The sequence below is a fragment of the Leopardus geoffroyi genome, chromosome C1, assembly GCF_018350155.1.
Source record: "Leopardus geoffroyi isolate Oge1 chromosome C1, O.geoffroyi_Oge1_pat1.0, whole genome shotgun sequence".
Lineage (NCBI taxonomy): Eukaryota > Metazoa > Chordata > Mammalia > Carnivora > Felidae > Leopardus > Leopardus geoffroyi.
Window position 1 is genome coordinate 149,931,728 of NC_059328.1, and position 14,413 is coordinate 149,946,140.

The 14,413-nt window shown below is 41.0% G+C and overlaps 1 protein-coding gene across 4 annotated transcripts in view; it reads right to left on the reverse strand.

The window, feature by feature from the left end:
* ITGB6 (integrin subunit beta 6) overlaps positions 1-14,413 on the reverse strand; it is a 131,414-nt gene that overhangs the window by 70,933 nt on the left and 46,068 nt on the right. The window contains exons 2-7 of one of the 4 annotated variants that reach the window (XM_045479968.1): positions 5,681-5,762; positions 4,931-4,983; positions 4,514-4,583; positions 4,330-4,405; positions 3,512-3,591; positions 774-978 (exon numbers count right to left, since the gene is read on the reverse strand). In XM_045479968.1, coding sequence (XP_045335924.1) covers positions 774-978; positions 3,512-3,591; positions 4,330-4,405; positions 4,514-4,558 — 406 coding nt within the window. In that variant the 5' untranslated portion in view covers positions 4,559-4,583; positions 4,931-4,983; positions 5,681-5,762. Of the gene's footprint in view, positions 1-773; positions 979-3,511; positions 3,592-4,329; positions 4,406-4,513; positions 4,746-4,930; positions 4,984-5,680; positions 5,763-14,413 lie in introns of those variants that run through there. The other 3 variants (XM_045479967.1, XM_045479969.1, XM_045479970.1) reach the window with 3 other exon arrangements.

A 14,413-nucleotide genomic window follows, 5' to 3' on the forward strand; every position in this document is an offset into this window, starting at 1 on the left:
CTGACCTCAGCTGGGGTCATGATCTCACGGTCCGTGAGTTCAAGCCCCACATCAGGGTCTGTGCTGATAGCTCAGAGCCTGGAGCCTGCTTTGGATTCTATGTACCCCCCCTCTCTCTGTGTACTCTCCCTCCCACAGTCGTGCTCTGTCTCACTCTGTCTCTCAAAAATAAATAAATGTTTAGATGAAAAATACATTGAGACTTACTTGTGAATAGCCATTTACTGGGCCAACTGGCTACTTCATACCAATAAGAACTTGCTGAGGGTACTGAGGATTTCATAAACTACCTGGTCAAGTTTACAAGTGAATGAGCCCATGAAAAATCTTTCAGCAGTGAGTTTAGAGCTACTAAAGGAGGTAAAAGTTAGGATATTTTATATCTCCTTGGGAGAACTAGCATCCATTTAGATGGAAGATAAGCTGAATTTTTTGTATGTGGTTTTAGCCAGGGAGAAGAAAATAAAGAGGTGTTTAAAGCTACATTACAGTTCTTGAAGAAATGTGAGGTAGGCCCTAACAACATTTGAGCAATTCAAATGCTTACTATTAGATAAGCTTATTTTAGTGATGCATTTGGAGTGTGAGTGACCAATGTGAATGAAGAAGAGTATTAGGCCAGAGATTCTCTATTTCCTTAAGAATGGGAACTCTGACTCATAATAATCATGATATGTAACATGGTACCAGATCTATTAGCTTAATAATGGTATTACCATATGTGACGGTAGATTTATTTACATGAGCCAATGCTCGTGTAAATCACAACATACCTGGTCTCAATTTAAGAGTCAAGCTTTGAGGTGCAATCTGAACAATGTCAGAACTATTTTTCTGTCTGCCTACACTGAGAGGCTTATTTGTAAGTATTTCTATTTGGGAGACAGGGTTTTCGATGAAGGTTAGTTGACATCCTTTAGCTAAAAGAGTTGCTGGGGTATCACACCTTTCTCCAAGTCCAGATGGATGGGTAAAATTCTAAAACAAGAAAAAAAAAACAATAAAGAGAAAAATAAGACAAAATTTTTTTTTGCTTGTTTTGCTAGTTAGGCAGCTTGCCATACTCAGTATATCATATCCCCATGTGCCTGATGTTAATTGTAGGCCTAAAATTAAGTTATAGCAGAATAACCAGAGAATTCTGCCAGTGAAATTCTGAGTAAAATTGGATTCTCCTTTTAATTATAACCAGTTGAATTCCCCTACCAGTTGTTTATTTGTTTGTGTTGCTATTTTGTTCTTAATGCTCACTTCTTTAAAGCTCTGTGCCATGACCACCAGATCCTTGAAACAGTTGGTTGATAAAGTTAATATTATTCCATGAAAATATCTGCTTGGATTGACCTGTAGGCTCCTGGACTGTCTTAGCTCTCCGTGTGTCTGTTATCAAATCTGACGACAAAGAAAGCCTTTCCTGTGGGTTCTGAAAGGGCAAAGATTGTGACATCTCCCCATCTAGCTCTCTGTTCTGGCTTAACTTGTGGATACATTCATTACCCCTCTATTGAGGCCTTACTTCACTAAAGTTGACCTCTTGGGGACTGTAAACTCAGTGTCTGAAAGTATTCCAGTTCAAGGTCTTTTGGAACTTTTCTCCAAGATTTGGAAGTGGAGAAGGGAAGCAGAGAGAATATGGTGTAAAAGACTACTTTTTTGTGTAGGACTCAGGAGTTTCCCAGGCCCCTTCTGATCCACTTGGTAACAGGAGGCAGTGAGATGATGTTTCCAGGCTAGAAACAACCTTGCAACATTGACCCAGATGGAGTTGAGAGATAATTACCTGTCTTACCCCACAGCACAGCTGCTCTAGAGCTACTGAAGTTCTAGGCAACATCAAATTTGAGGCTCATGGACTGTCATGCTTGGAAAGAAGCAAACCAAAGCTCATAGGGTTTTCCTCATCTCTTAGAATTCTAAGCCACTCTAGCTATTTCACCAACTAGAAAGGTTACATTTCTTCTGAAATTGATTTTTTAGAATTCATTATTTGTCAGTGAGGCCTGGTACATATTTGAGGCCCTAGACTAAGCATAGCAAACGCTGTAACTTCCCATGCTATATCCAAGGCAAACAGTGGCTTGACAAGGCCTCAGAACGCTTCTCAACACAATATTGCTGCCACCACCTGTAACCAGTGTTGGCCAAAGTGTCAGAGGTGATGTTAACCATAGAACCTATTTTTTTTTTTCCAACCTACTCTAAACAGAAGCCTCGTGTACTGTTTGCTTCAGTTGTCTCAACTGATGTAACTACTTCTCCTGTTAGAGTGTGTTCAGAATACTCTGCCTTTGAAAATTGACAATAATGTGACTAACAAGTGTCATGCACAAGTAAAGCTATTCAGGAGTGACTTACGAAGCTCCCTCTAATGAGTGCTAAAATCATACATTTAAATAAAAATCTACAGGTAGGCGTATTGTTAGACTGATTTGTCGTTGTGGGTCTCTGGCATGAAATTAACACCATCTTCTTCAGAGAGTCAACATAAAAAAATGTGGGTTTTCCTCTTTGTATATTCTCAAAACTGCTTTTGATATATGAGTTTACAAAAAGCGTAACTCCCTCACATGTGTATGTATGTCCCATCAGTCAGAACAGTAGTGGGGGAGTGAGCTGGGTTTGTGCTCTGTGTCTGTGAGGCTTTCCTCCATGGTATACACTCAACTTGGAATTTGAGATTTAGTAATTATAGCCTACTCCTGAGCCAGGCACTCAGGTTTGTTCCCCTTTGAGCATACTACTCAGTTCTTGCTGAACTTGGCGTTTGTATGCTTTGATTTGTGTTCAGATTCTTTTTGTGAGATTCAGTAGAGAATTGTTTTAAATCCAGGAAGAGTTAAGACAGCTCAGGAATCATTTACAGATGGCTCTAAGGTGTCACAGGAGGCAGTGACTTAGGATTCCTTGTTACATGTGCCCCCACCCCCTTATACTACTTTTACATAGTTTTCCGTTTGATCAGATAAGGAATGTCTGTTTCGGGCTTTGTCATCAGTGTGGTACAGAGTCACCAAGCTCATGAAAGCTTAATTTTTAAAAGAACTGGATACTGTCTGAATACTAAAATTTGCCCCAAACCTGGAAGACATCTCTTAGAACCCGGCGGTGGCTCCGAATGGATCCTTAGACAGAGTGCAACTATGCGATTGAAGTTAAATGTATGTTTAACTTTAGAAAATATCCTCTCCGTGATCTCTGATTACTCAGAGCCTTGGCATTTGACATGTAACCGGTTAGAAGCGACTTTAAAATAAGAGGAGGGATCAGGTTAATAAAAGATCCCGAGTTAGGTATTTTTCACAATGATTTGACATTCACTACTTCCGCAAATTGTTTCTGAGAGTAATCACGTGAATGACACTGTGATCTACTAAAGCTTACATTTTTCTTTCCTGATTTGTTTCGCTCCTATACCCCACAGAAAGCAGAAAACTATCAGAATAATCATCGATGGAATCCGCAGGAAGTATAACTGCAGTTTTTATAAACACGATGAGGTCATTTGTTTTACCTCCTGAGAACACCAGGCACACTGAGGTCCAATGAGTAAGCAGTCTTCACAGGTTTCTGCACCTCCCATAGCACAGCCACCTGTGTTTAAACCCAGCAAGACACAAGGGATTCAGCACACTTTCGGTCACTCCACTTACGAGAAAGAAGGATGGCTCTTAAAATACATGAATGAAACAACATCAAAGTCAATTTTAGTCTTCAAAGATCAGTCCTTGAAATTTTGGCAGCTCGTTAAAAAGTTCATATTTTACATCCGTCGCATTGAGAACACTTATGTCTTTTTAGCCAAAATGATCATTCTTTTTTTTTCTTGAAATATAAAACTATCTCAGCTTTCACAAAGTTAGAATCATTCAATTTATTAGCCTCATTCACTATCATCCACTTTAATTTTTAGAAATTATTTGCAACCATTAAAAATGCTTCTCTCTTAAATGTGTTATTTTTTTATTCTTAAAATAAGGTCTTCTTTTTCAAGATTATTACTCTTAAGCGGAAGACCTTGTACAATAGAATAGCTAGAAAAGTTACCAAGATGGTTGTCACGAAGGTATTAAGGAGCCCTATTGTGTAGAAAAGCTGTTTAATTCTCCTCATTAAGATGCCCACGCAACCTTTGTATTTATTTACCTGAAGCCTAGAGCATTTGCTGTGGGAACAGCCCTGCCTCCGCCTGTAATTTGTTAGTGTTCCTTCAATGGCAACGAGCAAACGAACAGATCAAATAAAAAATGACTTCAGATCTAGTTTCTGAACCAAATGACAGGTTTGTCAAGCATACCGCGAAAGCAATATATCGGAGAGCTTAGGTCTTACCTTGTACGTGATCGTTCCTTCCTAGAAATAGAAAGAACAGGCAAAGCAGTTCAATCCCCATTCGTTTCAGTTCTCGCTGTGCAGACAGATTAAAAAATGAATTACCTTCAACATTACAAGACCAAAGCTGAACATCGTTAAAGTCTTTCTTTTCTTGAGGTGTAAAATTTTAAATACTACTTACGCTGCTTTGAAAAGAAACTTGAGATGTAAATTTAAAAGTTTTCATTAAGACTGAAATGAAAACAGGCTACCTGGACAGGTAAAGAAGGAAAGCTGTGTTTAAAAGCAACTTCAACATGATTTACTTCCTTGTTCTCCTTATAAGGAAGGCAGGTGTACGTACAATCACCAAGAAGGTGGGGAAATTCATTCAGTAGAAATTTTTGTATAAATTCTCTTAGTCTCTCTGCACCCTAGAGAAAGTTAATATCTTTAGTGAAATAGTAATCAATGAAATGTCAAAAGAGCAATGGAACTAGAATCTAAAGTTTTTCCTAAAATAGTTTTAATTTAATGGCAACAGTAAAGGTGATACATAAAATACAAGGCTATAACTTCTATGTAAAAAGGGTTTTAAAAATAAGCTAAAGGCAGATACCTGAGATTTTTGTATTCCATTGTTAAATCCTTTGCAGAAAATTGAAATGAACTCTGAAAAATAAAATTCATTTTACAGTCAAACTAGAAGGCAGACTAGGGAAAGCAAAACACTGCTCCTTTGTTTTTCATATTGGATGAAAGATATTTTTTCATGAGTATAGAATTCTTTTTTTTTAAGTTTATTTATTTTGAAAGAGAGAGGGCACAAGTAGGGGATTGGCAGAGAGAGAGGAGAGAGAGGGAATCCCAAGCAGGCTCCATGCTGTCAGCACAGGGCCTGACGCGGGGCTCAAACACAAACTGTGAGATCATGACCTGAGCTGGTATCAACAGCCAGACACATAAACAACTGAACCACCCAGGAGCCCCCTCAGCATAGAATTCTCAATTAAAAAGTGTTATTGGAAATAAATATAATATATGAAAATGAAATTAGACCCAGAGTAGATAATTTCACAACAACAGCAATGGACACAGAAATGGTGGTGCCTAGGATTCAGCATCCCTTTGGATAGGGATCAAAGGCTCTTCTTTCTGTCCCAGCCTCTAACTCGCCACTTAGCCCATAGCAGGCATTTACTTGTTAAAAGAAACAGTGACCAATTTAAAATATATACAATCTATGGCTAAATTCATGTGGTTAATTGCCTATTTTCCCAATGTATTCAGGAGAGTGTTTGGGGATTTGTAAAAACTGAAAACCGGTAAGAATCAAATATTCACTTTGTTACTCTCTAAACTCTCTGACCTTGGACAGGCTTCTTTGTGGCTGGGCCTATGTCCTGGGAGATTATCCTTTAAAGGTGTATTTCTAGACAAGCATGCGAATTCTGTGGAGAGGGGAAAAGCTAATTATAGACTGCTCAGGTTCTTCTCGGAAGGCTGTGTTCAATTTTGAACTCCATCATACACAAGAACATGAAAGAACATGGCAAGAATCCTGTAGAGAGAAACTAGAATTATTAAAAAGCTGAAAGATATACCTTTTGGGAGAAAAATACAGTTGTACAAAATCAGTCGATTTATAAAAGCTTGAAGAAGAAATATTTGAGGCACAAAATATCTGTGTCCTTGATATTGTCTCCATATTTGTACTTAGTATTAGCAGTCATTCATTCATTCATTCATTCCTTCAGCAAATATTTATTGAACATCTACTCTGTGCCAGATACTGTTCTAGAAGCAGAGGATATGTCAGTGAACAAAAGCAAGTTCTTGACTCATGAAGCATATAGTCTAAGCTGCTTCTTAAAATCAGGCAATAATGAAGTTGAATAAAAATGACAAAGCTGGGTAAAAGGAAAGAGGGGTAGAGAGGGTATGTTATTTTATTTAGGATAATCAGGGAAGAGTTTTCTGCTCAGCTGACATCTGACAGAGCCCTAACTGACTTCGGCAACCAAATGCAAACGCCTTGAGACAGCCTCGTGCTCAGCATTGTCAAAGACAGTGAGAACAAAAACGGATAAGAAGCGTAGGAAATGAGGTCAGATTTAGAGGCAGAGGCCAGAGTGCATGTAGTCTCAACCTTGAACTTTATTCTAAATGTGTTTGCAAGGTCATTGGAAGGTCGAAAGCAGAATAATATTATTTGATTTGCATTTAAAAAGAATTACTCTGGCTGCCATGGAGGTCATAATGTATGGGGGAAGATTAGAAGGCAAGAGGCTGATTAGAAATTTATGGCAATTGTTGAGGACAGAGACAAAATGATTGAAACTAGGGTGTTGATGATATAGGAGGACAGTGGTAGGCAGATACAGGTTATAATTTGAAAACAGAATAAGGCTTATGGAATATTGGTGTGCATATGGAAGAGAGATTTTTGGCCTGAGCAACTGAATATATAATACTCTTTCCTAAGAAGGGTTACCCTAGGTAAAGATCAGGTTTCACATGATGGAGGATGGAACTAAAAAATACGTTATGCTTGAGACCTCTAGAAGATAACCAAGTGAAGACGCCACATAGGCAGCTTGGTATCCGAGTCTGGGAGTGGGGGTGGTTTTGAAGTGTGAACTGTAAATTTGAGACCATCAACATGGAGTTAAGCTGAATTAGATCCCAAGCAAGGGAAGGTAGATAAGGAAGAGCTCTGAGAACTAAACCCTGGGGCCTGCAAATAGCTGGGGGTCTGGAGCAGAAGGATCCAGTAAAGGAAGCTGCTATCTAAAAAACACTCCTCTAGCTAAACAGGAACTTCTTTCCTGGAAGACCATTCTCCAAGTATCTCCCACATTTGTGTATATCTTGCAAGCAGAGGCACTGACTGCTTTTGTTCTGGATTATCTTTTCAAGGGTGTTTGCAAAGTGAATAGCCTTTGAAGGTAGAGATAGTGTCTGTCTGTAGGACAAAGAGCAAATTGCTTCCAGCTTTGGAAGACAGAGATGAGTCACCCTCAGAATAGGAGCAAGCATGCTTATTGCCCATTATAAAGGATTTGGTTTCCCTAAGCTTGGGGCTCCTCTCTTGTAACACAGGCATTCACATGAGCAAGTGTCACTTCTTCCCCTTTGTGTCACCTCTTGGGAATTGGCCTTGGGGAACTGGTAAAAAGAAAGTGCTGTTCCTCTGGCCATTGCTATTGTTGTGAATAACATAGTCCATTATCTCTGACCTAGGCACCTCATGTGTCTGTCAGCACCCATGGATCTGTGATAAGCTAACTTGTTAGCTTGCAAGGAAAATCTCAAGTCCTTCACAGTTCTTGACAATTTTCTACTTGAAATCCACCTTTTCCTATAGACTAAACATGCAATTGTCAAATCTCATTTTTAAAAAAAAAATTTTTAACGTTTTTTGAGAGAGAGAGAGAGAGAGAGAGAGAGAGAGAGAGACAGAGTATGAGAGGAGGAGGGGCAGAGAAAGGGAGACAGAATCTGAAGCAGGCTTCAGGCTTTGAGCTGTCAGCGCAGAGCCCGATGCAGGGCTCAAACTCATGGACCTTGAGATCATGACCTGAACCAGTCGAACCCGTAACCGACTGAGCCACCCAGGTGCCCCTGTCAAATCTCATTTTGAAAGATAATCTTACACCCCAAAAGACTGCCTAAAATACCTTGGACTGACCAGTGCCGCCCCAGTCATTGAGCTGTCTGTGTACCCACTGACCTCCCTGGCAACCACCATCAGGTACTTTGGACGAGCTGGGATCAAGGATACCTGCACAACCCTGGATGTGACCACTCCCTAGAAAGTTTTCTCTAAGGATCTAGCCACCACCAAAAATCTACCTCTGCCAGCCTGTCTTGCAGTTAAGAGAATTCCAGTGACTAACTCATGCCAATGGAATATGAGTGAGAGTGGCTTACACCAGGTCCAGGCCATCTTCATGCCCCTCTGCCAACTGGATGCGGGCAGCCGCAGCAAGGTCCTGGGGAAATTCCAGACACTGAGTTCGACTCTGTGCTTAAATTGAGGACCCTGTACCATCCCATGTATAGACTTCCATCCCAGTTCTTAAAGTCATAATTGCACTGCTTTATCTATCCTGTCTCCGATTGCAACCCCTCAATGTTAATTCCCTCCCTTACTTCCAAGCCTTTGCACATTCCTTTGTGCTGCGTGGAGGCCCCTGCCTTCATCTCATTCCTCTCACTGGCTACCTCAGCTCGCTGCCAGGTCTCAGCGCAGACATCAGTACCCACAGGAGGACCTTCATGGTCTCTCCAGACCTCTGTGTGCAGACTTTCTCTAGGACAGCCCTGTTCACTCTGCTTGTAATTGCCTAATACTTGCCTCTCGTGCCCACTAGGCTGGGAGCTCCTTTAAGGCACTTGCTTATTCAACAAGTATTTATTGAATTCTTCCTCCATATCAGGCAGGGACTGTGTCTTAATCTTTATATTCCCAGCAAACAGCATAATGCCTAGTACTTTGTAGGTAGTCAGTTAATATTTATCAAGTAAATGAATGAATTTTATATCTTCATTGTCAAGAATTTTACCTGTTATAAAGCAGGTACTCTATGGATATTGAGTAAACTGATAAGTAAATGAATGAATGCTTTTTGGAAACTGCATAATATAATTAGGAGAGGGAAAAGGTGTCCCCTGCTTGGGTGGTGATGAGAGTTGACAGAAAGCTTAAAAGGCAGGGTGGAAAAAATGCTTTAGAGAAAATATAAAGCAGAACAATACTACAAGAAAACATCCATCCACTCTGTTTTCACCTGGGCACCACTCTAGATAATTTGTAACAGGCTACAAGGCATAGAGAAAACATCCTTGCTTCCTGAAGATGTGGTGCCTGGTGCCTTCTCCTGGAAAGTACCTGCCCTCTGTACCCCTATAGATGGAAGTGGCCCTCATTGTTCCATGAGCTAACCAGCACCCCATGAGGTATCCTAAATGAAAACAGTGTCCCCTTAGCCAAGCCACTCAGATTAATTACTTCTGTTCCTTTATATATGGAATTTGAACTAGAAAGCACAGACTAAAAAATCAAGGATTTGGCACTGAGGCTGAAGCTGAAGCTAGCAGGGAGAAGATATCCGGTTAGAGGGAAAATGATGCTTCAGGAGTGAATCAATGTCTAGAGGAACTGGCAGCTACAAGAAGGTAAAAGAGGAAGAAGCCCGAGGTAGAGGAAAGCCATAATGAGCAGAAGATGAAGTGGTGGGTTGAGAGTATCAGAGTGAAAGCAGCAGAGAAGGGCCCCTGTACCACATGAAGAGGACACTAGAGTCAGGTCCGCAAACTCACTCTGTCAAGGAGGAAGCATGGCACAGGCTGAGAATTGCTATGGATCCCACATGCCCGTCCAGATCAAATGTCTCTGAGGCTTGGTCTTCCTGGGTTTCACAAGATCCTGTCTCTTTTAGGGCACTGTGTATTCTTACAACCAATTCCCATCACTTGTTGGGTGTCCAAGGAGTCTGTATATTCTTTAAAATCAAGAGATCCTGTCCCATCATGTAAAATTTGGACAGAATTATACTGTTCTGATTGCTCAGAGTCCTGCCTGGGGCTCTCACTCTGAAGGTCTGACCTTCTTCAAAGGATCTGAGCCAGGGGGGCAGGGGAAGTAACACAGCTCAGCTCTTACACTCTGCCCTTCAACTAGCCTTTCCTTCTGAGATTCAGAAATGGGCTGAGTTCAGCAGAGCCCTAACTTCAGGAAGCCATGTGAACCCATCTGACTCACTATAATTGGCTTGGGTCTCTCCAGACGCAGCCAGTCATCCATATTAGAGAATGACAATCTAGGGCTCAGTTGGGCCAGCCTCCAGGCACCTCAAAACACTCCTGAGTAAGCCTGGGTGGCATCCAATTCAAACTCCGGGGACCTTAGTGAGGACTGCTAGCTCTTGGGATGTACTACCTGCTTTATTTCAAGTACCAGTGACAAGTCCACCTGTAGTTGTCTTTCTAAGAAAATGTTTCACAGTGAGTAGAAGACAGAAGAAAGAAGACAGTGGAAATGGATGCTTTGTCTTAGGGTCTGACCCTGATGCATTTATGTATGTGACACACTGCAGGGTAGGCCTTCTGCGGCACACTATGGCTGACTTGTGGATGTGTGTAATTCAGGGAGTGCAGAATCTGGAAGTGGATACGTTTGTCTCATATTCAAGACTTTCAGAAAAATTCTTTTAAAGAAGGATATGGAAGAGTTTCCTGTCATCTTAGTGAATAATGCCCACGGTATATTAAGTGCTAGTGAAATTTTTTGTGGCCTAGGTCTTACATTCTAGTCTGGAGTTAACTTTTTCTCTTGTGGTAAAATATACATAACATAAAATTTATCACCGTAACCATTCTTAACTGTATAATTCATTGGAATTAAATACGTTCACATTGTTGTGACTTTCACCAGTATCCATCTCCAGAATTTTTATCATCCCAAACCAAAACTTTGTACCCACTAAACAATAACTTGCTGTGTCCTTGGCCCCCGTCAACCACAACTCATTCTTTCTATCTCTGTGAGTTAGACTATTCTAGGGAATTCACATAAGTAGAATCATACAATAAAGTCTCTTGGGGCGCCTGGGTGGCTCAGTCGGTTAAGCGGCTGACTTCAGCTCAGGTCATGATCTCGTGGTCCGTGAGTTCGAGACCCGCATCAGGCTCTGTGCTGACAGCTCAGAGCCTGGAGCCTGCTTCAGATTCTATGTCTCCTTCTCTCTGACCCTTCCCCATTCATGCTATGTCTCTCTCTGTCTCAAAAATAAATAAACGTTAAAAAAAAATTTTTTAAAGTCTCTTATATGTGACTTATTTCACTTAGCATAATGTTGGCTCACCCACATTGTAGATGTTTTAGAATATCACTCCTTTTTCAGAAATAGTATTCCACTGCGTGGATAAAGCACATTTTGTTTATCTCCTCGTCTGTCCGTGGCCATTTGAGTTGCTTCCACCTTTTGGCTATTGTGAATAATCCTGCTATGAACATAGGCTCTGTCTGAGTCTGGAGCTTCCTTTGTAAAGTCTACATGACACCCATGATGGGAGGAAGTCGGGTGCAGTGGGAAGAATTTACATTTTTTGTGTAGAGACCTGGGTTCAAACAGCAGCCCTGCTAGGTCCTACTGTATATCCTTGGGGATTGATCTCTGAGCACTTTAGTTTCCAGTCTGTGAAATACTGATAATATCCACTTTTCAAGATTATGGTGAAGATTCAATTATACCATTCTGGGATAAATCTGTATTGTGAAGGGCCCAAACATTATATGATTTGGGGTGCCGTCTTCAAGAAAAGGAATGCAAAATTGGAAATAAATTAGGTATGGAAGTGTCTATCTAGTTAAAATGAGCAAGAAAGCAAGAAAGGAAGGAAGGAAGAAAAGGAAAGAAAGAAAGAAAGAAAGAAAGAGAAAAGGAAAGAAAAGAAAAGAAAAGAAAAGAAAAGAAAAGAAAAGAAAAGAAAGAAGCCAAACAAACCCATGATAAACTATGCAAGACTTGGAGAATCCACTCCCTTCCTTCATGATATCTCCTTAGGCAGTTCACCAGAAATGCTTCCTCATGGTAATCCAGCTTCCCCGTCCGCACTTGGAGCCACCTGCAGCCCCCAGCTACTCCCAGACACCTGTACAACGTGGCACCTAGACTGAGCCTTCATTCCTTTCATGCCAAAACTCCCTCTGATTTCACTCAGGATTCATGTTTACTGTAGTTAGCTTTATTGAGTTCTTCCCATTTGCCAGGCACTGTTAAACATTTTGTTAATATTGCCTTATTTCATTCTCACAATTCCCCTATGAAGTAGGGACTATTTTATTTCCATTTACCAAATGAGGAGACTGAGGCATGAGAAGCTCTGTAACCTGCCCAGTGTCACTGACCTGCTCGGGCAGCAGAGCCCTGGAGACAGAACGCCCCCTCCAACCTGAGCTTAGCGTCAGTAGGGAAACTGCCTCCTGATAGATAAAAGATGTTCATAGAATTGTCAAGCAGCTGTCAGCAAGAAATTAAATCCTCCAAGGAATCTTTAAGCATGTCTGCCTCTCAATCTCCAGACTGTCTCCAGCTCTAGCTCTGTATCCAGCTGTCTTCCTTTTGGTTTGTTTTGTTGTTCATCTTGTGGGTCATTCACCACCAAAAATGAGACAGAAATGTGGTCCTGGATCACACAATTATGTTTTTATTCCTCCTCTGATTGAAGTCTGCTACAAAATCACTTAAAAACAAATGAAACAAAGCATGCTGCCCGGCCCTTCAGGGGAAGGAGACACCACTTGGGAGCCAGGCCTGGCATCGAGTCCAGAAGAGGGAGGTCACAGGCATGTCCTGTGGCCAGGAAATGACTCAGAATTAACTCCTCCTGGTCGTCCACATGCAGTCACCCTCCACCCAATTTTGGAGTTCGGTACTCAGTCACACTTAGTTAAAAGAAGATAGTTCTTACTTGGCAAATCTGATGTAAATCTTACATGTTAGGCCTGCTTGAGAAGCGTATTCACTTCAGGTTTGGGAAATTATTTTGAATTCTAAAAGAACTAGCTCCTTCTGTACTTTAGTTTGTGGAAAAAATTCCAAAGACAAGATTTTTCATGAAATATCAGTGAATCTGAGTTTATTCTGACTTGACTCAGAACTAGACTCTCTCTTTGTGCCCCTATTTTCCTATCTATGAAGCGAACGGTATGCCATGGTAAGACATCCATTGCAAAGTGATTTACTCATTCACAGCTTGCAAAACCATTAAATATTTTTTTTTCTTTTCTTTTTAAAAGATAATTCAAGTGGTCTATCCAGAGGTTAGGATTCCTTGGTTTTAAGCAAATATTTTTTTTTTCTGATGAGCACCATCACTTATATATGGGGCTGCAATGGGCAGCAGCATTACTGGTAAAAACTGGTTCTGATTCATTCATTCATTCATTCATTCATTCACTCACTCATTCAGCAGATACCTGTTGAGATCCTACTATGTCCCAAGCACTGTTCTGGGAATACAACATTGATTAAAACTGACAAAGTCTCTCCCTTATGGAGCTTACATTCCTCGAAGAGATGGACAATAAACCCACAAACAAATAAAGATGCCAGGCAGTGACACATGCTAAGAAAAGTAAAGGATAGTAAGAGGTCAGAAAATGACCAAGGTGGGGTAGCCAGAAAAGCTTCTGATAAGGTGGCATTAAACAATACCCTGGAAGTCAAGGAGAGAGACACATGGCTCTCTGGAGGAAGATCAAGTATAAGGTTTTAGGCAGCACTATTTGGGAATAGACAAGGTGGCTGGTGAAATTAGGTTGGACAGAGTGAATGACCATGAGGAGGTAATAGGGGACAGGCCAGAGAGGCAAGGGGAAGTAGGGAGCTCATTAGGAGAGTCTTGTTGGCCATGGGCAGGACTCTGGATTTGTATTCTGAGAGAGAAAGAAAATTTTTATGGGGTTTTGGTGGGACATGATGTAGCTAATGTTTTAATGTTTTGAAGGGATCACTCTGATCAGACAAAGATGGAAGCAGGGGGACCTATCAGAGGCTATTTTAGTAGTTGTGACCAGAGATGTTGAAAGCTCAGACAAGGAAGGTAAAAAGAAGTGGTTAGATTCTGGACATACTTCCAAAATAGACAGGATTTACAAATGGACCTTGTGTAGGGAAGGAGAGAAATCAAGGGCTCAAAGAAGACTCCAAGAATAACGGAGGTCTCCACTTGATAACCCCACCATCACCAACAGGTTTTTCCAGACATGTCATAGAGACATTGGATAATGTCAGCCCACAGTAAGAGTCATGGTCAGTTCTAGTTGGCTCTGATAACCTGTGGAGTCACATGGAATCATAACTGTGCAAAAGGCGTTCTTGGCAGAACAGGCAGGGTCAGAACTATGCAGGCAGGTGCTCCATGGTGAGACTGTCAACATACTTGTGTTGTTAATATTCTTTTAGTCCACTGAAAGTCTGATTAGCTGATGTCTCTGTTCTTGAATTCTTCATGACTTGGCATTTGGGGAGCAAAAGAAAACCTGGAAAATCCCCATGGCCCCACAGTCCTCTCTAGCTGCACAGGTAGATAA